The 25658-nt window shown below is 39.3% G+C and overlaps 1 protein-coding gene across 4 annotated transcripts in view; it reads left to right on the top strand.

The window, feature by feature from the left end:
* Nucleotides 1-25051, top strand: part of AUTS2 (activator of transcription and developmental regulator AUTS2) — an 801167-nt gene extending 776116 nt beyond the window's left edge. For 2 of the 4 annotated variants that reach the window (XM_075032435.1, XM_075032434.1), the window contains exons 9-19: nt 86-327; nt 775-819; nt 4911-5006; nt 6325-6396; nt 8153-8182; nt 9784-9855; nt 13802-13943; nt 14489-14566; nt 15964-16047; nt 16947-17169; nt 22178-25051. In XM_075032435.1, coding sequence (XP_074888536.1) covers nt 86-327; nt 775-819; nt 4911-5006; nt 6325-6396; nt 8153-8182; nt 9784-9855; nt 13802-13943; nt 14489-14566; nt 15964-16047; nt 16947-17169; nt 22178-23417 — 2324 coding nt within the window. In that variant the 3' untranslated portion in view covers nt 23418-25051. The remainder of the gene's footprint in view (nt 1-85; nt 328-774; nt 820-4910; nt 5007-6324; nt 6397-8152; nt 8183-9783; nt 9856-13801; nt 13944-14488; nt 14567-15963; nt 16048-16946; nt 17170-22177) is intronic. The other 2 variants (XM_075032436.1, XM_075032437.1) reach the window with 2 other exon arrangements.
* Nucleotides 25052-25658: the final 607 nt, after the last annotated feature.

The raw sequence follows: 25658 nt of genomic DNA, 5'->3' as shown, positions 1-25658 counted from the left end.
GTTACTACCACCACCAAACTAAGTGGCACAAGGTCTGGAAAAGCCCCTGAGCTCACGGGGGGTTGTTTTGCTGTTTGTGTTTCAGAACAAGATCTTCTCCGTCAGGAGCTAAACACGCGATTTTTGGCCTCGCAGAGTGCAGATCGCGGGGCCTCCCTCGGCCCGCCGCCGTACCTGAGGACTGAGTTCCACCAGCACCAGCACCAGCACCAGCACACACACCAACACACACACCAGCACACCTTCACGCCTTTCCCTCACGCCATCCCACCCACTGCCATCATGCCAACGCCAGCACCGCCCATGGTGCGTACCCCAGGCAGAAATGTGAGGATAAGTAGAGCACAACTCTATTCTTTATTACAAAAATTTAAGAATTTCCCAGGTTGTGGGGAAGGAGTACTCTGCTACCCAGGTGTGGCTGGGTAGGAGAGGAAGGGCTGTCCCTTCCTCACGATTGTCACATGTGCAATAGGTTCAGGTGGCAGCGCAGGGGCTGAGGGACCAGGCTGCTGGCTGAAGGGGCACTCGTAAGTGGGACTTCCCAGTGCTTGGAGTGGTGCACTCTGGTGCTTCCTCCATTCTCCTGTCTCGTAAAGACCTTGGTTTACCTTGAAGAAAGAAAAATCCCAGAGTTTCATTGGAAACTAATTTTCTGCATATTTCTTCCTCTCTGTTGGTTGCCAAATAATAGAGACGTAGTCTTCTATTTTACCAACAGAACTAAAGCAAGGAAATATAAAGTAACTAGTTTGTGCTTTGATCCCTTTGCAGTTTGACAAATACCCTACAAAAGTTGACCCCTTCTACCGTCACAGTGTGAGTTTATTACTCTGTTTAAAACTGACTTAACTGCTTTTCTGTGGTGGGTTGGGATCACCACTCAATCAGTGGCACAATGTCGAATCTCTCCCTAATCATCACTCCAGGATTTACCATTATTGTTCTTGGTTGCTTTGGCTTTTGAAGGCTTGCATTCATGGTGCTTGTTTCTGATAAAGATGCAGTATCAGCTTTTCCAATCAAAAGATCTCTTGCTCATACACATTTGAAAACAGGTTTGATGTGAAAAAGATGAGACAGAAGAGCTGACTGTTACATGAAGCAGGAGAGAGCAGTAATTTCATCACTGTGTTTCAGTTGTGCCACAAACCCTTAGACTGATATTTTTCCTAAGAAACTTGAAATGAAATGACAAACTATCATACAAATCCTTCAGGGACAGATAGTCTAATAGTTTTCCTAATAGATCGTATTTTGGTTTATAAAATCTGAAAACTTGTCTTATTCTTCAGATTTCAAAGGCACATCTGATCCACTGGGCTTGTTATGTTTTGAAAGCTCTGTTTGATGACAGCAACATGAATCCAGCTATGCACTAGATGTGTTTATCTAAGAGCTACCAAAAAAGTTATTTATTGAGATGAACTGATTTTTAATATTCCAGTTAATTGTGAAGCTTCTGCTCTTAAGGGTTTGAATCTACTGATTCATTTGCTGCTGAAATATGGGTTGCATTCCTTCATCATAGTGGCAGAGGCAGGTATCTGGTTGAATATGACAAGAATTTCTAAATCCAATAGTGATATTTTGATGAGAGAAGGAGTACTGCATCAGCACTCAGAAATTTGCAAAGCACTTGGCTTTATGTGTGTGTTTTGCTTAGAAGTGGAACTGGGCAAAAAAAACTGGTTAAGATGATAGTGTGATGCTTTCTGCTGTACCAATTAAACACAGTGCCTGCTAACAACTCATGCCTGTAGTACATGTGAATAGTCCTATTAATTTCTGACACGTCATTTGAGTAACTTTAACTGTATGAGTGTGTTTGCAGGATCAGAGCTGAAGGAGTATTAGGCAAACATTTAAGCCTGTGATAATCACTTTTACTCCAAAGGGTAATGCTGCTCATTTGCATCATTTGCAAAATCACACTCTTATTTGCTGAGCTTTACATGGATTCAAAAGATATATTATCATCAATGTGGCAAGTGGATTCAAGCAAGAACATGTAACTGGGAAATAGGTAAATGAATTTTAGACAAAGCGCAGAAGTGGACATGTAATAATATAGGAAACATTACAAAAGTCTCCAACTGTATATGCTTTTCAAATTCAGTGACATAATCTCTTATAAATCTGGCAGTTACCTGTATTGTAAAGGTCATGGTATTACCCCCTTTAAAGTAAGGAAAGGCTTCACGTTGGTCTCTGTTAGCCAAGGAGCCATGCTATTGAACATGGGAGAGCTCTGCCAGCTGAGGTCTGGTCCACTATGCCTCCCCTGCCCTTCCTTCAGGAAAGTTTTGTCCTTGTGAAGCAGTTGCAAAATAATCACTGTTGCATCTGTTGGATATTTAGCAGAAGATCAAGGTGATGGTGAGAAATTACATTGGATTAACAGTGTTTCTTGAACTACAGCAAGGCCATACTAGCTAGGGTATTTCAGTAACCTCTTCTACTATGACTATAGATTATCTAGGTAACAGAGGAATTGCTTGCTTCAGTTGCCTGAGCAGCTGCAGTATCAAAAAGCATACTTTTGCTGGCATAAGTGAATACCTGATAGGGCTTTTCTGCTTAGTAGAAATATCGTGAAAGTATGGCACTTCCATAGACCTTTTCCTAGTGACAAGAGTTTCCACTACAAATCCACACCAAGAATTCAGACATCTCAAAAAAAAGCTGGCAATGGTTTTAAAGCTTGTAAATGAACTTTGCAGGAGGGCAAGGTCTGTTAGAGAGTTAAAATCAATCTGCTTTGGAATAGAGAACACAGCTCACATAGAAGCTCATGCAGAAATTTAAAACAGTTTTCTTTCTTGGCACCTTTGATTTTACAATCATTTCTGTGGCGAAGGTGGGGGGAGCTTACCGTAGCACAGTGAGGCATTACTTTTACTTACAGTTAACGCTGAGTCTAGTTTAGTGTTACATTGCACCTGGCCCCAGGAAAGCTGTGAGTACTACATTGTTTCCTGAAGAAAGCTAGAAAGGGAAAATGTTGCTCAAAAGAGAGGAAGAAGAAGGAAGCACTGACTGTGAAAGATGTATTGTGAAAACTGGAGGAATTTAACTGATACAAAGAGATCCTGGATATACAATATTTACATTTTATTAATACTCCTGACCTTAAGGAAAGGTCACATTTAATTAACTTACCAGTTGTTACAAAACTCTAAGGAAAGCATTCCTTATTATTAGTCATAGCCAATAGAATATTAAGTATTACGTCTCTTTTCATCGTTTGGAATTAGTCCATTACACACAGAATTAAATGCAGAAGACACTGGAGGATTTAAAACACATTTTACTCATTAGAAGTTATTGTAAATGAGGACATGTGTCTCTTAATGATTTCTCAAATGCCTACAGTTCAGTATCAACTAATCTACAAATGCTTTCTGCATCATTGAATGAAGCAAGTCCAAATTAAATAGAATTAAAAACAACAATAGAAACATGTTATGAAAGGGGACTTGATACCATGCTTTTAAACTGAGAAAATCTTTTGCTACCTCTACAATACTGAAATATTTTCTCAGCTTTCAGTAAATATAAGACAAATAAATGACCTTGCAAGATAAGCTAGTGGAAGGAAAACCGATTAAGAAAAGCACATACATATGCCTAAACATGGCATAAACAAATTCATCAAAACCTTGCAATACTGATTTACTCTGGGATGTGATTTTCTCAGTGTTTGCCCACTCCGTGTGTCCAGTCTTTTACTTTGCCCAGTCCTGCTTCTGTTCGATTGGCCATTAACTCATTTATTTTGATCTTAAAAGTAGCGTACAGTAGATTGATTTTTGATCAGCTGTGTTCAGAGGTGAATTTGTATCAGCCAGATAACCCCTTCAGGTTTTTGGGTGGCAATACCAGTGGAGTTAGCAGCCATGCCCCATTAGATCTTGATTGAGGTTTCACAGCGAGAACATACTTGGAGTGTGATGCTTTGAACCCCCGACTCCTACCAGAAAGCAATTTTCTGTGTAATCTCAGTATTTTCTGTGGAATTGGGCGAGTTATCTGTGTTACAGCATGAGTAAAAGATTCACAGCCGGACCACAGAGACAAGATAAGATTTGGATGTTACGGTTTACTTGCTTGTTTCCCATGTCTTTGTCTGCATTAGTACAGAACCACTTTTTTTTTTTTCCCCCCCTAAATTCTCTTAGAACAGATACTTTGGGATCAGTGAGGTCAGTGGAGATGTGCACATTTTTATGCTTAGTAGTCTGTCTTTATAAGAACACTACCCTAAATTTGGGGGGGGGGGGGGGGGGGGGGTTGTGCCTCAGTGTTTTGTTTAAGTAATAATTTTGAACAAATCAGATTGCCTCTCTGCTAATATTAGATGTGGCAGGATATCCTCTCAGACAGGCTAATGAAGTAAGAATTGTGCGTATTTTCCTCATTTCCTACAGATACTATTAAAATCCTAACGTACTAATAGAGTTTTAATGATACATTATCCTAGAACTCATATGGGGGGGTTTTCCCCTTTAACAGTAGTTTTCTGAGTCTTACCTGGCTCAGTATTCTGCCTTTTCTCTTGAAATGGTTTGCAAACTGAAACCATTTAAAATGTCTACCCAATTAAAAAATTAATAGTTGGGGGGAAAAAAAAGCCTCTTTTACGCTATGATGGCCTAATCCAGGGGACAGTTTGTTGCTTTATGATTTTGGAACTGCTTTTAAGCTCTAAACGTCATGACATTTGTGAACATTTCATTGATTGCTTTAACTAACATTGTTGCAACAAGATCACTTCTTCAATGCTTCTCAGTTTTCTCCATGTACCATTTCCCTAATATTATGCAGGAATGCTTTCTCTGTCTTGTTCAACTTCCTGTCTTCATTTTGACATGTGCTTGTATTTATGTTGTTCTATCTTTTTGTTACAGCTGTTTCACTCCTATCCTCCAGCTGTATCAGGTATTCCTCCTATGATTCCTCCAACTGGCCCCTTTGGCTCGCTACAAGGAGCATTTCAACCCAAGGTAAGAAATACTCCAGTACACTGGTGGTGTGAGCGAGGTTAGGTTTAGGGTTAGCATGTGCTTCAGATTCTGGAGCAATTGAGATCTGAGTTACAGCCTAATTCCACAGAGGACAATTGGCTTTTTCCAAATTTACTACAAAGAAGTTATTTCTCATTAGGTTCAAATATATTTACATGCATTTTTTTAAAAAAAAAATCTATATAATGGCATTGTTAACTTTAGAAGCAGTATAATTAGTTGTCAGGTAGTATGCATTAATGTAAGGTCATGTAATAATTACGATTTTTAAGAAACCATGATCATTATTGTTTACTCATTTCCATAATTATCTCACAGCTCCAACACAATGCAATACACTGATTTAGTTCTCCTCTCATTTGTGATAGCTAGGATAGATAAATGTGATGAGTTTGGGGTTTTTTTCTTTTGTTTTCATGAAGTCACGCTTGATTTATAAGTGGGAGGAAATCATATTCTGTAGTCTGTAGTCTTTGCAACTGAAGACTGAAATCAGGACTGAAATTTCTGCAGAGAAGACACCTTTCTTAAATTGGCCTATCCACTGTAATGACTGAATATGTAAATTGCAGTTCATTAGTGGAATTCTTCATATGTATGGTAATCAGACTGTTAACAAGTCTGTTACTTAATTGTTAGTTATACTGTAGTTGATTTCTTTTTTTCTTCATTTTAATGTAGGAAGAAGCTCTGTCTAGATGTTTTTTGTTTGGGTTTTTTTTTCCCCCCACAAAGCTGCATTTTGTTATATTAGCTGAATATTTACATTCAAATCATGGGAACAGCTTTAATCTTTTTCAGCTGGATGTTGCTTTTTCCTGATATCTGTATGGTAACAGTTCATTGTGGATGGAGTTCAGATCCTTGTACAGTGACTAAACAGATTACTGATGCTTTGCGCGTTGACAGTCAGGTTAGCAGTTTTAGCCAGTTCCAGTGCATTGCTGATAAGCAGCAGAGCACAAGCTTGGTCCTCCAAATACTGCTTTAGATGCCATATCATAAATATGTCGCTAATCAGGTTTTCGATAGTGGAAGGATTTTCCAGTGTAAACAGTCAATGTTCCCTCACGTGTTTTGGATTAAAGTAATGGGAAGTTGGTGGACAATGACAGTCTGAAAATTGAGATGATAATAGGCACATTACTAAGTGGATTGTAACGGTTATCCTTTCCTCTTTAAAAAGTTTATCTTCATTGCTTAGGCAATGTTAATGATAAAGTATTATTTTTCACTTTCTGTTGCTTTTATGTGTTGTGTTACTCAATAATGCTGTCTTTCCTTGTGGTATTTCTAGACTTCCAATCCTATTGATGTTGCAGCCAGACCTGGAACTGTCCCACATACCCTTCTACAGAAAGATCCACGGGTCTGTAGAAAATGTTGTATTTTTCTCAAGTAAAGTTTATTCCCCCTGAAAACCTTCGGTGCTAGAGCTACTGTCTTCAATATGTCCCAATTAACATCCTAAAACTAAAGCTTAGTCTGAACTGTTTTGAGTCAATGAGAACTAGAGAAGTTGTATGAGAGCAATTTAAATCCCAATCCTTGCTTCTGCTCATCATTCACAAAAGCACATAGATACTATGCAAAGGAAGAGCTCTTCCCTTGCTGTCAGCAGGCATCCCCACAAGCCCGGGGGTAAAGGCATAAAAGTCCAATTCAAGGTAGAAATGTACAAACCTCTTCAAGATTTATGTTTATACTCTGTAATTGTTTTTAATGTGGGCAATGACAGTTATTCCCTTGGTTACTGTATCATTGATCGCAGGAGTGAAATACGGATGCACTTTATTGATTACTTGGCGCCTCTGGATTTTTGAGTTCTAGCATATGTGAACAGCATTTATTTTCTCAGCACTTTGTCTCTTAGCCTTTTTCTGTTCTTTGCGAATGCCCGTGGGTTGTTTGCATGTTTGAATTAATATACATTGTTTGTAACGAGGAGCATCATGCAGTCATATTTGTAGCAGAACTCTCTGACAAAAGCAACAGGGAGCTCTCCTTAAAAATCTGTGTTGTGGTATGGCTAAATTTTTAAGTACAGCAGAGCTGTTTTCTTTGGGTTATGCCAAGTTCCCGTACTTTGGTTTGCTCTGAATTGGTGCTGTAGTTGAGCTTTATACTGAAAGGAACCACATTTTTTGTTTCTGTTTTTTCTGTCTAATTGAAAAAATATCTAGAGCCTCCCATCATTAAGTCATTTAGCTTTATGCTCCCTTTCAACTTGTAGTGTAGTTTCAAGTATTTCAAGATTATGTATTGTGCCATCACTGCATCTACAAAGTACCTCTTACACCTATAAATCTCCTTCAGTATTGCATTTCAAAACAGAAAATCCAAAACAAGTAAGAAATACCCAATAAAATGAATTTATTTTCCAGCATTAATTGATGAAATGTGAGCAAAAAAGGAGAATAAGAAAATAGTCTACCCCCAAAAAACAGGCCACACAAAAAAATAATAATGAGAAAATTGGTTTTTTATATAGCCCTTGTTTACCAACATCTGTTGCAGCGTGAAAAATACTTAAGGCAAAGCCCATTTATGACAGAGAACACATCAGGCAAGCAGTCAGTCAGTAATGGCTATTTGAATGTTCAAGTCCATACCAGACATTTCATACCATAGCCATTGAACAGACACAGTCACTGGTTTGCAGGGGTACATCTGAAACACCATTCCATCCCGTTCCAACTCAATTCGTGGGATCAAGCCTGGGAAGAAGGGGCCCTGTCCACTATCCAATCTTCTCATGAGCTGAGCAGCTTTGAAAGATGAGAACAGAAGTTTGCCCAAAGGATAGATCTGTGTTTTTCTTCAGAGTAGTTAACCAGCCATTTTTGTAGCATTAAATCAACAAATTAATGATGATGCCAGAGGACAGAGCACTCTGTGTGAGGCTTGTTTAGTTGCTTGTCAACACTTAGGTACAACAGCCGTGGGGGGAGGGAGACCAGCTCGAATACGGGGGCTAAGGACTAATTATTATCCGAAAGGGCTTCATTTGAAAGTAAAATTATAACATTTTAATTTCATCTCTTAATGAAGCAATACAAATTTGTTAATTAGAGCAATTGTTTGAGTGACAGGCATGTAACCAAGCTGTCATTTCTTCTTCACAGTTGACAGATCCATTCAGGCCCATGTTGAGGGTAAGAAATCTTCTTGTGATACAGTTTGTCAGGCTTGTCTCAGTCCCCACCGGGTTAAAGCAGCAGACTAATTATAAAGCAATGCCGTGTTTCATCTTGGGTATTTTACACCGTGTTTGCTGAGCAGCATGGTCAGTCCTTCTTTGTGTGCATCTTGTGGTCACTCAAGGAAAATACACAGTTTCAAAGTTGGAAGTTTTCTGTTCTTCTCATGCAACCTCCTAGCACGAATACTAGAGGTTAAATATTGATAATCCTTCTATCATGCTGGCTTAGCAGGTTTCCTGAGCCAAATCCTAGAGACCTATCCTGGCAGTGATCCCCTGTCATTTCACTGCAGACTGAAGGATTTTGCTTTTCATTATTTACCGTGTGTTTTCAGTGTTATTTGGTATGGTACCTCCTACCAAAGTATCTTACTTTCAAGTGTAGAGACAATCCACTTCAAACACAAAGTATTTTAGAAATAAGGATCAAAAGATCCAGTCTTTTAGTGATCCAAAAGAGGGGGTTTTGTTAATTTTTCAACATGTTCAAGAAGGTCTAGATTTTGATCAAACCAACCAAGTGAACTTACTAAATCACTAGCACAGCCAGTTACTGTGAATAAGCAAAAGGCTTGAGTTTAGGGGAGTATGTGTGTGACATGGGTTTTATTTTTCTGTGTTTTCAATTGTTGGTTGTTATACACCGAGAAATAGAAGGCAGAGCATATGCCTTAGTTTGTGAAACATTTAAATTACCAGTAGCTTGAGGACCTTCTTGAATTCCTGTGATTATTTTTAAATCTGCAGGAATCATTAGATGTGTAGTTAACTACAGACCTCTAAATTACAAAATTGGAGAAAGTATATCCTGAAGGAGTCTTTTTCAGACAAGATTTCCAGATGTATTGGAAATGGAGTACAAAATCAACAAGAAAACCCAAATAGCACTCTGGTTCTTTCCTCCCTCTCTCCTCCCCATGACTTAAAAGCATGGTGGCAGGAAGGATGCAAAGAGCCTTCCCAAACAGTGTGAATTGACTGACCTCCAATTTTTGCAGTATATTTATACACCAGAGTTTTGGAGGTACAGACCAGAAATTACATGTGGGAGTCAGATTCATTTTGAAAAACAGTGATCTTTTAAAGAGCTTTCATTTTCATCTTTTGATGGAAAGGCTAGTCTTAGAATAGCTGCTCTTCCAGAAATGAACTCAATGTACAGTTGTAAAGCAATCCAGCTACTCAGAGCAGCTGCTGACTGGAAGACAGTTTCATTTATTTCAGCAACACAAGCTGCATTCTCAGCCAGTGGCATCAGAAGATTACAAAAGTGTGTAAAACCCGAGCATGAGTTTATTTGAAGAGGAGAGTGACATGGGGCATTCCTGGATATCCAGATAAACCTCTTAGCAAGGGACAAATTCTTTGCATTTCTGCTTTCCCAAGAGGATGGAGAGGGAAGGCACCAAGGGGAGACCCTTTGCTTTCAGTTGTCTTGGCGTGGGGAATCCCTTAGATGGGGCTAAGAGTTGGCAAGAGTTGCTAGAACTAGAGGAAAGCATCACAGGTTTTTGAAAGTTACTGATTCATGTTGTATCCCTTTGTTTTTTCCAGAAACCTGGAAAGTGGTGTGCTATGCATGTTCACATCGCCTGGCAGATATACCATCATCAACAGAAAGTCAAGGTCAGTCTTTTGAGCACGCATGAATTTCAGATGAATTACACAGTGCAAACCTATGAGAGGAAGACTTCGCCTCTCACTGTTAGCAGTTCTGTGCCATGGGTAATGCCTTGTTAAAGTAACCTTATGTAGCATTAAGCATAACCTTCTGTTTCATAGTGATGGTATGTTGGAATTAAAAACCTAAAGGTAGAGTCTCAAAGGAATGTCTGTGATGCCTCGCAGCAAGGACACCATATCTTAGGTGATAACAACCAGTTTGTAGCTAGGAAGAGCTAAATCGGTGTGCCTCTGAGCTACAACATTGCTTTTATTTATGGCTGAGGACACAGTCACATCAAGATTAATTTTTTTTAAGTCTGGAGAAGCTAGGCAGATGTATCCCATTCCTCTTATTAATGTTCACGGACAGAAGATGGCACAGGAAGATATCTCCTGTCCCTAAGATGCTTTATCCAGTGTGGCTGCACAGGCTCCCCTCAGTCTTTTTACAACCCATCTCATAGCTGGAGGTTGGCACCTCTATGTGTCTGGGCTGATCGGGCAGACACAGCCACTCAGATGAAGTAATGTTATCCAGACACTGCCTCATTGCACTGAAGGTGTAGGGGTGTAAATCTTTTCTTTGTTAAACATGTTTTGAGACTTCAAGGGTAAGGGCCATGGCCAGTTTAGGTTCTCCTGAAACAGAAGTCAGAGGAAAACAAATAGTGTGTTCATTTAATAGTTACGGTATTTCCGTTCTTACTTTAACTGTATTTTCATTGCACTTGGACTCTGTGAAGAAGGTTTCTTTCCCTTTATAATATTTTCACTGAACTTGTCACTGAAGAATTCTCTGTGGCTCCTGAAGTTTTTCAGTAAGTCAGGAAAGGTTGGCATTCTTTACTGTTCATACGTGTACTTCAGGAGTCAATAGCTTGTGTTAGAAAGTAAAATTAACGAGGAGTCCATAGCACTTTGCAGTCTATGTGTGCAATTGAATTGTATAAGGTAGTGCTATAAGAATATGAAGATGTTGAACAGCTACTAAAACCGGCAGCTAATAGAGTTTAAAAATAACCCTTTTAAACAAGGTTGACAGGTTAATTTGCTGCAGTAGACATATCTCTCTTCTCTGCTTCCTTATGTTTCCCCTGCTAGTGATCTTCATTCATCTTCCCATTATCAAAAAAGACAAGATTATAGACCTAGAGAGTTATATGTCCTTTTTTTTATTTTATTGAAAAGGTATTTTCTTGAAATGAAATTATTATTCCCATGCTATCTATGTCCTTTGAATCTTCCTTGATTTGATATTCAGAGAGAGGTCATACTGGTGTATTTATAACTCATAGTAAATGCCATTTTCATGCAGCCATTTCTTTTACCTAATACTTTTCCATCTTGCATGTTAAAAAACAGGAAAAAAGCCCAGAAGTACAGGGAAGGATGTTACTTGACTTTTTGAGGCTGTGCCTGATGATAATTTCAAGAATAATTGGGAATGTATTTCACTATCTCAGTTCAGTCAAAAAATTAGGTATGGTCTACAGTCAGTAAGGCGAGTTGGTTTACGTCCCCGTGGGCTGTCAGACTCCCACACGGGAACGAAGTCCTCCCCTCTGCATGCGACCATGAAGTGTGAAATCTCTGGCTGAAGGCTCATACAGAATGATTTCTCCTTCTAGCCCAACGTTGCGAAGGTGCCTTTTCTTCTGCACAAGTTGAAGACGCTGCCTAACTGTAGAGCAGGGAATAAAATATATTTACTCACAGATTTCAAGTTGCATGCAGTGCCACCGGACTGCTTGCAAAGTATGGAAGAATTGGTAACTATCTGGCCTGCTAGTAATTGCTTGCAAAGGGCAACAGCAGACACTGAAGAAGCAGGCAAGATAGGAAACTTTAACACACAACCTTCCTGACCCCAGGAAAAATTGCATGCAGCTGTGGATGCTGTTTGCCTGCCTATACCTCTGCACCAAGACACAGTTCAGACCTGTGTAACCTGTCTGCACACCCAGGGAGTTCCTCAGACAAAGCCAGGGTTGCATACCAGCTCTGGGCACAAAGCAATTTTACACTCCTTAGACTGACCAGGGCATTACTGGCCCACATTCAACAGAGAATTTATGCTCCATAATTGGCCCTGTCTCTTTTAGGAAAGGCCTTATGGCCCAATCTAATATGCCATGAAATCAGTGCAGACATTTACATGGATTTTAGTGGGCCCTGAGTTAAGGTGTTACACATTTGCTGGACTTCAAATACATTTGTAAGGATTATCATCAAGAGGAGTTGCTCTCCTGAACAGCAACTGGGGATAAAATAAATCTGATCAATTTTCCTTGGTACTATTTTAAGGTAAAGCAACACATTAAAAAATCTTCTAACACATCCATGATATTCCTGTTCCTCTTCAGACAGGGGATTTTTTCATTATTTAGAAGAGCACCATTCATATAGCTGCAATTAAAGTTTCAGCCAGCTTTTGCTATTCTGAGTAATGCCTGTCAGAAGTTTATAACTTTGTTGTTAAAAAGAAGAATAAAAAGAGTTCACAGCATAAAAATCTGGTACACAAGCTTCAACTGAGGCGTTTGTATTTTCTGAACTTTTTTTAATTAGTAAAGCACTACAGTGTTACTTCCTTAAAAGATATGACCTTAACTTGGCCATCTTTTCCATTTCAATATTTTTGCAGGCCATTATCTCAAAGCATTGATAAAGCCTTCTTTTTTTTTGCTTTTTTTTTGTTCTTTTTTTTTTTTTTTTTGTTCTCATAGCTACGTAGACATGTTACTAGCACTTGAAAAACAGCTACTAGGCATGCACATTAACTTGGTCATAACTTTTTAATATGCATATTTATATCATTGTAATAGTCTGTACTCTGAGCTGGCACAGTATTAAATACTGATTTATAAAGCGTAACATGCTTCAGAATTCCTGTTAAGATCTACTGGTTCAGTGTTACACATTTGTAAATCCTTTCAGCTGACCTGCACAATTAATCAGCAATCTGTGTTTTGGGAGTTCTGGCAGCACAAGTAATTGGGAATTTGGTTTTCCTCTGCATTCTATAAAACTATTGAATTAGGGACCACTAAAATGAGTACGTGGCACAAAGAAGAGCCCACCCTTCATCCACTTACCATTTACCATACAGCTACCTCAGCAAATTTACCTTAAAAAAGAAAGCCTGCTCATTCTTATACCATATATGTATAGACAGTGACATACAGTGCTTTGAGTTTGGAGTGCAAGCAGTCAAAACGGGACTTCAGTTCTTTAGACTCAAATATGCTTCATCTGTAATTTGATTCATTTTAGGCCCTAGCTTGCTCAGTTGCAGTCTGAGAGGGACTGAAAGATACACTGCATCAAGTGTTTCTTGATTGCAGCTTCGCATTTAAAAGTAACGGTTCTGGTGTCCATTGACTTGTCTCTGCCCTAACTGTCCAGCAATGGATGCCTGCAGTGGGAAGAGAGGGTCAGCTGGCAGTTGTGCCTGTTACAGCTGATGCTTTCATCCAGCTTTCAACACTCCTGCCCACCTGGCATCAGGTCCAAACTAACATTTCTCTTCGGCTTTGTTTTTATTATTTTTAGACAGACCTATTCTTACAGCTAACCAAGTGTCTGAGGCCTCTTCAAAGATTTTTATGTTTGTTCTTTACGTCAGGTCTGTGCTGAAATGCTTTGGTCCAGAGGGCTGGATGTGAGCATATGTGAAAACAATTGAAATTTGCAGGAAATGTGCATTGGGAGACAGATTTTTCTCTCTCTGCCTTAGATCCCCCTTCCAGGAAGACAGCTGTGCACCTATGCTCGGGGTCCCAAAAACTAATATTCTTGTTAAAACGTCAGTTAGTGTGAATAAATTGCTATACCCACATCATTCTGAAAGTGCCTTTTACTGCTATCTTTTAGGACAGTCTCTTCCAAATCCTGTTTTACATTTCAGAAACAGATGCAGTCTGATCCACACAAGCTGGACTTCGGCCTGAAACCTGAATTTCTGAGCAGGCCACCAGGCCCCAGCCTTTTTGGAGCCATCCACCACCCCCATGACCTGGCCCGGCCCTCGACTCTCTTCTCTACAGCCAGTGAGTACTGAGAAGTGAAATCTCCTTCTTGTGGCGTGCTCATTAAAATGCTAATCCTTGCCATGTTAAAAGGAAATTTCCCATATGCTTTGGCTTATGAACTCTCTGCAAGACATGCCAGGGGCTGTTAGTCCATTTGATAAATATTTTCAAATTATTCTATATGCTTTTAAAAAAGCCCAACCTGCTGAAATGCCATACAGGTAGTAAATGGAGGAACATTTTTTCACACAGTGATGTCCAATGCATCATGGAGATAACAGGTTGGAAATAAGCTGTATTTCACATGCTCTTTTGGATTTTTTTTTCCTGTACTGAAACATTCCCCCCCATCCCCCCTCCCCCCTTATGCTCTAACTGGGGGTTTCTGTTCAGAAAAGCCGCTGCTACTTGCATAGGATCCTGACCTGAGAGCCCCCACTCAGTCTACAGCAATCTCTGCTCACATGAGCTGCCATTTAAGAAATTATAGTCAAGCCCAGAGCACAGTGAGTCCCTTTCTGAGCTTTTGCTAGGAATTCACCCCTTTTGCTTTGTTTTGGCAGGTGGGGGTCATCCAGCCGGCACCCCTTTCGGCCCACCACCTCACCACAGCAACTTTCTCAACCCAGCTGCTCACTTAGGTACGTTCTCTCTGCAACTAACAGTGAATACAATGCAAAAGTAACACACACTGTCCACTGAGACCATTAATGGTTTCCCATGTGGAGACTCCTTGAGTACCCTGCCTACTTAACCTTTACAAATTGCACATTTTAGCCATTTAATTTTAGCCATTAGCCAAGTAGCAGTTCTAGATACACATAATAGTATCGCTGACAGCATGTTTTGAAATACTTCTGAAAACGGTGTGGACATTAGAGGAGCAGAGCGACAGGACTGCTTAAGTTTCACTGTAGTCATGTTTATAACCAGTCAAAAAAATGCCTTAAGGTTAAGGCTTCGGTTCATAGAGGTGGGGTTTTTTTCCTAACTCCTACTTAGATGTCTACTTTTCCATTTAAGTGAGTGGGAGAGATATCTTTAAAATACTGTGATCTGGCCTCAGATGTGTCTGTTAGTGAAAATTAGTGAATATGCATTTAAAAAAGGAACCACCCAAGTTACCAAATGTTATTTCCCTTCTAACTTACTGATGTTGTGATAAAGTGGTCTGCTGCCTGCGGGAGCATCCAAGATCAATACTCTAAATTGGGATTTTATTTTGCACAGGGAAGGATTTGGGAGGGTCACCAAATTGATACAGCAGACTAACAATGTAGGTTTGTCATTCTGCACTTAGCTGCCTATATAAAATGCTAGGTTTGGTCTTCCTTTTCTCTGTGCTGGTATTTATCAGAAGTAGTTTCATCAGAATTGTTAGACTTCTCCAAAATAAAGTGAGAAGATAATTTGCTTCATTCATGTGACTTATCTATAGCCTGTATGCATTAAGTACTAAAAAAAATTATTCCAATATTTTTCAGTCCATACTAGTTTTTTGTATAGTGTTAACAATAAAAATCAAGAGAATTACAAAATGTTCAGGTCAGCATGACATATCGGTATAATAGGACATTTTATTTATATCCTGGCTATGGTTTAGGAGACATGGCCTGAAGGTGTTTGGAGCACAGTTGCCAGAGTTAATAATAGTCTTGCATTTCCTGAGAAAGACCGTGGAATTGAATAAGAAGGGAATAAAAGGAAATAAAAATGGAGATGTTTGCAGGTTTTAAATGAAGTAGCTACTTATGCTGAAGTACAGGCCTCAATGCCATGTATATTTTAACATCTTGTTTTCCTTTGAAGAGGAAGTTTTTCTAGTAAGGTGATTGCATGCATACTGTCATTGAAAAAAAATGGGGTTTTATGTCCCACCCCCTCACAATAACTGCTCTGTTGTGGGAGGATGATGTGCAACTACTGATGGGCACAGACTGAGCTTTCATGCAGACGTAATGCAGCTGGATAACACGCTAATGCTTTGTCATAATTACCAACATGCCAGTGAGCTTCAGCTGTTTCTGTTGGTTTGCAGAGCCTTTCAATCGACCGGCTTCCTTCAGTGGTCTCACTGCAGTGGGTAGTAATGCCTTCGGGGGACTCGGGAACCCGACAGTTAGTGAGTAACCTCTTTGTGTATGAATTCTTGTTTGCTGTGTAATTCAGGATATTGAGTGATGGTGACTCTTTGCTGTCTTTTTTACCAGTTGCTTAGACCACATGCCACTAAGAGATGGGAATTTGAAAAGCCATCTTTTTCTTCTAAATAACAGCATTTTTTAGTCATCAGTAGATTATTTTGTAGTAGTTACTTAACAATTTGGGTTCAGCGTAGTGCTAAATGTCACCATTACATCGTTCAATAAAAAAAAAAAAGAACCTATGAGTCTAAGGGAGTTTGTGAAATTTCTCATGGTTTTGTTGCATGTTCAGAAATAGTTAATGTGTGCAGCATCCCTAGCTGTGGATGGGAACATTTTTTTTTTCCTTTCTCACCAGTAATCCAGGAAACGTGCCTGGAAAAGATCACTAACCTGCATTTATTTGTCCAGGATCATCAACATTTCTCTAGATTTGGCCAGTCACAAAAGATCATCCTTTTAAAAATCAGTTTCTTTCTCCATACTTCAAATCTGGCATGATTTTGTTCACCTATAATTTTACTTTGGTTCAGGATCAAACGCAACAAGTTCCATTATTTATAGTCCATATAATGGTCATTTCCTGATGTTTCAAAAATACTTTGAATGAGGATCATTGTCACTTTTATCTTACTATGTCATCCCTTGTCAATTTTATCCACAGCATTTCCCTTTCCAATTAAAACAGCTGTCAGATGCCTGCCCATTTTTAGGAATGAGACCCTCTAATGAATCTCTGTTAATTTCCTTTCCTTTTCCAGCTCCCAATAATATGTATTCATTTTAACTCTGAGTGCTGTAAAAGTTTTTTTGGTAAGTACCTTCACTAGAGCATACCTTTTCTTAAACCTTTTTGTTTTCCACTTCACCATTTCAGCACCCAACTCAATGTTCGGCCACAAGGATGGCCCCAGTATGCAGAGCTTTAGCAACCCTCACGAGCCCTGGAACCGACTGCACCGAACTCCTCCTTCGTTCCCGACCCCTCCGCCCTGGCTGAAGCCAGGAGAGCTGGAGCGCAGTTCATCTGCTGCAGCTCATGACAGAGATAGAGATGTAGATAAACGAGACTCATCTGTTAGTAAAGATGACAAAGAAAGGTACGAAAGAACACTTCCAAGAATTGTCTAGTTCAAAGCTTGGGGCTCTGTTCCGCTTTTAACCCTTCCCAGCCTGGCACATTGTTAAACCAGAGCTTCAGTAGAGGGACATCTGGAGAGCTGACAGCATTGCTGCCTACGACGCGAGGCACTACGGAAGATGCAGGTTTCTAACTCGGGTGTTTCCTAATGTATCTGTTTCTCTTCTCACTTGCACCACACTTCATCAGAAGGAGGTTTGCTGGAGCAGAGTTCAGGCAGTGTCAAGTGAGAATAGAAGCAGATCCACACACTTCTGTTACCTTGTGGGTTTCATTGTCATAAGTCTTTTGAAGACTTACCGTGTAGATAGGTGCCTGACAGGATAAAAAGAAGGATTATAAAGTCCATCAGACGCATATCTGCACCTTCAAATACTTAAATAACTTTGTAAATCAGACCTTGTCTGCAAAAGAAGTAACGCTACCTTCCTCTTCAAAAATAGACTGACCAGGGGGACCACTGATAGACTTGTAAAATTATAACACTGTAAAATGCACCGGGTATGTCATGTTCCAATACCACAGTAAGTTTCAGTGCATGCAGTCCATTAAATGAACCTTAATTCCCCTCAAAAAAGACACACACACATGCACTGCTGTTACACACCTTCAAGCACAGTTTTTATTCAGTGTTTTACATGGACTTGCACACTAACATGTCCAGGCTGGGAAGGGTTAATGGAAAGTAAAACCTGGTCATATTTTTTTTGTCAGGACTGTTCCCATTATACAGTTAACTCAGTAACAATTCCTCTTAACATTTAAGTACCAAATTATAAGAATTTGCCATTCAGCAAGTGTCATGCCTTCCTTGAAAAATGTAGAGAGGCTGATTTCAGCTTTTTCAGTTGTGGCTTAATGGCTTTCCTGTTAAGTTTGCACATTACTTACTACATAATGGCTATTTGTTTCTAATTTTTTAACATAAAAGAATATTTAGGAGATGTGCTTTTCTGACTTCTCTGTCACTAACCCAAATATACGCATTAGTAGCCTATTCTAAAAGAAGTTATGCTAACACATTAGATATTCTAAAAATACATTTAAGAGCTTTTCTGTGTTGTTGTAAAATGTGAAGAGCAAGTCAAACTACAGATCTTTTCACCTACATTTTCCATTTGGAATATTTTCTGTTTGGTAGCATAGCTTCATTATTTTCATGTCTGGTGTTAATGCTTCAAAATAAATTGCTGTTACAAATTGGGGATTCTGTCCTGCAAAATGCTTAAGCATGTGAGTAACTTTACTGGCTTGAATGGCAAAGCATTTTAGTTACTAATGATATGGGTCGTCTTTAAAATAATGTGATTATTTCAGTTGCTGTTTTGTTGTTTTCTTATGAAGTGTTCCTGCTGAAGAAAATCCCTTTCCGAAATACATTTCTTGCAAGCTGCTTTGGCATTGCCTGAACTCCATATCATAGCTCAGAACATATTTATTTTCAATAGTTTGAGAGCTTAAAAGTAAGCGTCATTCATACTTCATACTTCTGCACAATTATGCCTACCAGTTTAGTACAATGTTTTCACCGATTTAGTGTTGCTGTGCATCCATCTGCGTGATTTTGAAGAGTTCTACTTTGCAGCATGCTCACACTGTTGCCTGTATGAGAAGATGCTGAGAATCCCTTCCTGCAGACGTGCTCCCTATGTAGATAATGTCTGGAGTAGTTTGCGAGCCTATTTTTTGTAATACCTATTATTTTACCTTCAGTGGCACCCAGTAGGGTGAGGATGTAGCCTTGCTTTCTAGTTGAGGTCCCAATCTCTGTTACCTATCTTAAGCAAATTTGCGCAAACAGGAAGAGCTGGGAATCACACCTGGAGGTATGACTTCATCTCAAAATCATCCTGTCATCAAGGGTCTAACTTTATCAGCCCCAAAATGGGCCTTCTAGCCAAAAGCATTCATCTAGATTTCTGCTGTTATCAGTGGAAAGGTACCTCAGAGGTACATCTTACCTTGGCTCTTCCCCATCTAAGATGGGTGTTAGAATAGGGTGCAATGAATCACTGGTCGCTCTTCTTGGATAAGCTGTATGGTCAGTGTACCACAGCACCCTCCCAGCTAGATGGAGATAAGGTAAATTCCTCAAGATAGCTTAGATAATGTGAAACTACAATTTGTGAACCTTTCCTAGGTGCAGAGCTGACTTGGGAGTTTCATTGCAATGTCCTGATACAGTCCCCACTTTCTCCTGGAACATCATTTGCAGCTGTGGAGGTTTTTTTGAGGACTCTGTTACTCCAGCCCAGCATTAGGAAAAAATCAGTAAAAATAGCTATTGTGAAAAACAGGATTTGTTCCTTTTCAGTGGTATTTTGTTTAAAAGAAGTCACTGAGCAGTTCTATTGTAATAATGACATTTAAGTGTATGTAATCCTAGAGCGTTAAAAAAAAAACCCAAGAATCTATTGATCTTTTTATGAACATAAATGAGGCAAAGTACACAGGATAAGATACTCAGTATCTTTCAGTGTAGCATACAGCCTCAAAACATACCTTACTTATTACTGAGTTCATGTGAGAACATGATCTTAAGTTTCTTCTTTGTGGAGACAGAGTCTTAGAGCTGTTCCCATATTATTAACCTAAGGAATCCTTGACACATCTGAGGATAAAAAATTATTCCCTCTCTGACCACTGAAGTACATGTAGTTCACTTAAGTGAGCTATATAATCAATAGCCTCTTGAGAGAATACCATCACTGTAATTGAATAGGATGAAACTGGCAAAGGCATTTTGGTTGCACATATATTTTTCTTTAGTTACAGAAAATACCTGTTATTTTCTCTAAATTTTATGTGTAATTTAAAATACATCAATTACATAGAAAATTGATTAAATATCAGCAAAAGGAGTCAATGAGCTCTCCTAGTGAAATAAAACAATTAAGTGTGCCCTCTGGACTAGTCCCATGAGCAAAATAAATAAAAGACTAGGTATTGCAGAGTCTCCAAGCCAGTGCTTTCCAGCAAAGTAAAAGAATCAAGTCTTCAAGTTGAGAAGCCTTCATTGGAGTGCCTTGACTTGGTCTTACTGTGTCCAAATCTGGAAGCTGTTAAATCAAATGCCTCAACTGTTGGTGGAAAGCAAGAGGAAGGAAATTAGAGCCAGGACACAATTTCCAGACTGTTTAGGGCATAGTCAATCAAAGCAGAACCTGATACCAAGGAGTTAATTGGTACTCAGTGCAGACTAGGTGGTTCTGGTATCAAGTGCTCTGTCTTAGAAATGTTTTCTAACAGTCACATTCTGGACTCTCTGAGGTCTCTCAGACATGGCACATAAAATGACAGTTTCAACAATTCAGTCTAGACAGCAAAAGATGCATCTGGTGAGATTATAATAATGAGAGTTTCCTTTTCAAAGATATTTTTTCTGCAGTTATTGCATTTTCACCATCCAAAAGTACCTACAGGTAGAAATCTTATGCAGTTCAGCTCAGCAGAAAAGTAGGTAGCAGAAATTGTACAGGTGAAGGAGCAAGTGTCCACTTCAGAGTCGCCCTCCGAGTTGCCCTTCAGCCAGCCAGTATTGCTCATCTTGTCCAGAGTGAGTTTCAACCTGCTGTCCTCATCAGAGCATGTTCAGGTTACACATTGCTAAGCAGAGGCTGCAGCTTCCAAAGAGAAACCATGTAAACTTGAGCTGGTTGGGACTTCAGAGGGCCTCACTGCTTATCCCTCACTTTTGCCTTTAACAGCACATTGTCCATCACCCTGCATAGAACAGAATTTCCATGCTCAGCAGGCAGCATGTGTCCAACACTGAATATCTGGAGCTGTCTTTGTGGAAAGCCTCCAACTCAGAGATCAATTGAAATTAGTGAGAGGTTAAAATCATTGGAACTGAGGAATTAGATTTACATTATGAATTCGATTCATTTTAAATAGGAAAGCTTTTTTTACTTAGTGTTGCCCATAACAACTCCTGGTCAACACTGCTTCCAGAAAATAATTGGTACAGAATCCATTCACATATTTAGGTTTTTGTCCACTGCCAGACAATAATTCTCTAATCTTTTGTCCAATATAAATAGGTTTGAAAGATGGAATGAATTCACAGTATTTTGAGACTTCCTAACATTGGCAGGGAGATGCACTGGCCCTGGCCCTGCTCTGCTTGCTCTACCCTAGAAATGGGAAAGGGTTGGTAATCTGAAGAGCAACTGACTCCAGAGCAAGTATGTTTTCAGAGCTAGCCTGAATAATGGGCATGTAGGGTAGAGTGATCTCTGCTGAGGAAGTCAACACATAATCTATGCATGATGGCCACCTCTGTGAAAACACTTGCGCTGGGGGTCATTGCACACTTAGAGAAGTGCCTGTCCAGAGTGGTGGATTGTCACCATCAGTACTGGTGTCTTGAGAGGTTTTTGTTTTCATTTTTAAGAAGTAAATTGAATTGTGAGAAGTAAATTGAAAAGCTAGAAGCTTGAATAGAGATAAGAAATCAGTAACGTACATAGGTCTAGAAATTTTTTTAAAAAGTCAGTTGAACAAAATGTCATCTGTTTTCCCAAATGTATTATTAATAGCAGAAGCAGGTAAAATACTATTAACCATGTAATTTGGATTTAATTGCCTCACTTTTTTTGGATGAAATTAGTGTGGTTTTATTTTTCTCTCTTCTTTGCAAACAATTAAGGCTGTTGTCTTAGAAATATGTGTACTAGAGCTAGATTCCCTTGGGAGCCTTCTGTGGACTTCAGTGTTTGAAATCTCAGATCATTCACAAAGCAGCTTCAGGGATCTTCTTCTTCTGGGTCGAGATAATAGAATAGGCCTAGTTTAGAGATGGGATGTTCTTCTGGTGTTTTGGGTGTGCAAAAGGAACAGTGCATTTAATGATGCATGTTACTAGCTTTCTGCAAAGCAACAAGTATGAAGTCAGACACCCTAGAGGCTTTGTTTTATTTGCAGAGTTTCTCATGCCTTCATTTTTACACTTCTCTTTCTTCTAGGGAGAGCATTGAGAAAAGACACTCCAGCCATCCTTCGCCAGCACCTATCCATCCAGTAAACTCCCTCGGACATAATCGCAGCTCAAATGAGCAGATCAGGAGCCATCTGAATCCCGAGGTTCGAGAAAAAGAGAAACCCAAAGAACGAGAGAGGGATCACTCCGAATCTCGGAAGGAAATTAATGTTGAAGAGCACAAGGTGAAGGACAACTATATTTCGGAGAAGGAAGGCCTGAGCCATGAAAGCCGAGTGGTGGAAGAGTCTAAGCAAATGCCCAGGGTTCCTTCACCCTATGCTAGGCCCCCCGTTGTGGAGAGCACCCGGCCTAATAGTACTTCAAACCGTGAGGCTGAGAGGAAGAACGAGACGGCATATGATAATCCGAAGAAAAGCAATGAAGTCAAAGTGAAGGAGGAGCGAAAGGAAGACCATGATGTTCAACCTGAGGGACCTCAGACTCATAGGTCATCTGATCAGCCACCACCTATATCTACATCTAATGTCCATCCAAGTCCTTTAGTGTCTATGCCCATGACTGTAGGTGTAACTGGTATACATCACATGAACAGCATCAGTGGCCTGGATAGGACTCGCATGATGACCCCTTTTATGGGAATTAGCCCAATTCCTGGTGGAGAACGTTTCCCCTATCCTTCTTTCCACTGGGATCCAATGAGAGATCCCTTAAGAGATCCGTACAGAGAGCTAGATATTCATCGGAGAGACCCCCTGGGCAGAGACTTTTTGCTAAGAAATGACCCCCTTCATCGTCTTTCTACACCAAGATTATATGAAGCAGACAGGTCATTCAGGGATCGGGAACCTCACGACTACAATCACCACCACCATCACCACCACCCTCTCTCTGTTGACCCTCGACGTGAGCATGAGAGGGGCAACCACTTGGATGATAGGGAGCGGTTGCACATGCTCAGAGAGGACTATGAACATGCACGCCTGCACTCAGTTCACCCTGCCGCCTTGGATGGGCACCTGCCTCACCCAAGCCTAATCACGCCAGGACTTCCTAGCATGCACTACCCCAGAGTCAGTCCCCCGACGGGACACCAAAATGGCATCCTCAATAAAACTCCCCCCACAGCAGCTCTCAGTGCCCCTCCACCTCTTATTTCTACTCTGGGACCTCGGCCTGGGTCTCCGAGAAGGACTACTCCTCTGTCAACAGAGATGAGAGAGAGGCCTCCTTCTCATACCCTCAAGGACATTGAAGCTCGATAAGCAGAGCGAGACTTAAAAAAAAAAAAAACAGAGAAAGAGGGACAGAACGTTGTAAATGAACATAATATAAAGACCTTCTTACTAATCATTGATACAGACTGGGGATGTGACCCACTGTACAATATGTATAGACCTGAGTGCAAAGATTTTGAAATGGTTTTTTTGTATATTATATGTTGAAATTTTCCAGATCTTTTAGCCAAGTCCATATGTTCCTCGTGTCTCCTACTCTATTTTATTTCTAGTTTAAAAATTTCAAAATTTGAACTGAAGAACAAGACATTAATCTGAATGATTTGACTAGAAACAAACCACCACCAATGTCAACCATACAAAGCTCTTTCAGACCAGAAGTGAAGACAATTGTAGATATTTATGTAAAAAGATTGCTTCATGGGTTAATGGTTCATATATGCAAAAAGGGTAAGATGAAAGCTTTACTTTGTACAAATGTAAATAGATAAAATTAAGTAACATAATACATTAATACTTCTTAAACTGTGCTATTTGCAAACTTAATATTGATCAACACAGTCTGCTTATGCTGTGTTACATATATTGTTATAGACAGCTAAACCCCTTCAACTATGCAATGAATTTTAAGGCTTTTCACAAAAGCCTTTATAACTCAAAGGAGCCTTTTCAACACACAACATAATTAAAGTCATATTTTCCCTGAACAAGCTCATCTATAATAGAAACCTATTTCTCTTGCTTGTTTTGATGAAGAAACAGCCCATTAGAAGTGTAGTTTTCTGTCTGAACCCCTGCATCAAGATGCTGATGTTACTGTAGCTCATGTATTCCTTAGAATGCATCAGGGTTAGCAATCTGTAATCACTGATACTGTAGTCATGACAGATTGGTTTTCAGTCACATTAATCTCGGTTAAACAGAGTAATAATCAAATGCTGGATATTTTCCAGAACTTTCGTCACTTAACATGTCAAATTTATTTTTGGAAGAACATCTGCTTATAGCCATTCATGTCTGTTTTTATTGCCAGTGTGTCATTTTTATCTGTACACACACTTTTTTCTTTTGTTAAGTGATTTTTAGCTACATTGAAACAAATCCTACAAGAAAGCTAATACTTTTCTAAATGATGGATATGTTTTCACTGTGGATCAGTAGTTTAATTAATGAACTCTGATGCAGATTTCATAATGCAATTTATTGTATTTCAGTTGGTAATAAAGTCTGTGAATAGTTAACAGGTCAGCCTTGTTGTTCCCTAATCATAGAAGACATGAAATAACATGAAGAACATGGTCCTTTTTAAAAATATGCATCAATCTTCTGAAATCTGTCTTTTCATAACACACTTTTTTATAATGCGTTAAGTTTCTTGTCTAAATATTTGGAGAGAATATGACTTTATCAGAGAGAATTCACCATCTTGTCTACTGGACTGTAAAATATATGTATGAAATAAAATTAGTTCCATTGGTCTTCTAGTGTATTAAAGTGCTATCTGAAGTTGTTATCCTGTTTTGGCAAAAAAAAGAAAAAAGTTAACTACAGACAGTTGTTTCTAATGATCAGAGATCTATTTTAGTAGTCAACTGAAGGTTTAGTTGTGAGCTTCAGATTTTGTGAACTCCAGATGTTGTGCAGTGGTTTTTTTTTTTAAAGAACAAAAGGAAAAATACAAAAAAAAAAACCAACCCTGAAGAATATGTACACTGGAACCGTAGTGGTAGCTTTCAGTATTGTAAAGAGATTGTTATATACAAACCTTTTTGCTGTTTATCCTGTATGTAATAAAGTCCTTTCTAGATCCTATGTGAAAAGAAAAGTGAAGCGGCTCTCAATCTTCAGCATGTTTCCTCATCAGCGAAGACTTGTGTAATGTAAATTGTGCCATGTTATTAAAAAATGTGAACTAAACTGCTAGGTGCTTCTTTGTGTGGAGTACCCCATCACTGATATGGGGAAGAAATACTTTTTCCCAAGAGTGGGTATTTGTTCAGAAGAAATAGCTATTAAAAATGTAAAGGAAATGGCAAGCTTTTATAAGCCATCTTATTAAAATTATTATAGTAATCAGGAAAAAAAAGGAGATCAGATCCTTGGCTTGTCCAGATTCTTTAAAATATAGTAATAACCTACTTATGTGAGCTTTTAGTTAACTGTCCAATTGGTCTTTCAAGATAGTCCCATACTTGGAAGTATGTGGCTGTATGCAAGCCATTTTGTGAATTTGTGCAGTTCCACACAAGCCAATGGCATTTTACCAGT

The sequence above is a fragment of the Buteo buteo genome, chromosome 7, assembly GCF_964188355.1.
Source record: "Buteo buteo chromosome 7, bButBut1.hap1.1, whole genome shotgun sequence".
Taxonomy (NCBI): Eukaryota; Metazoa; Chordata; class Aves; order Accipitriformes; family Accipitridae; genus Buteo; species Buteo buteo.
This window is presented reverse-complemented; position numbering and strand designations above follow the sequence as displayed.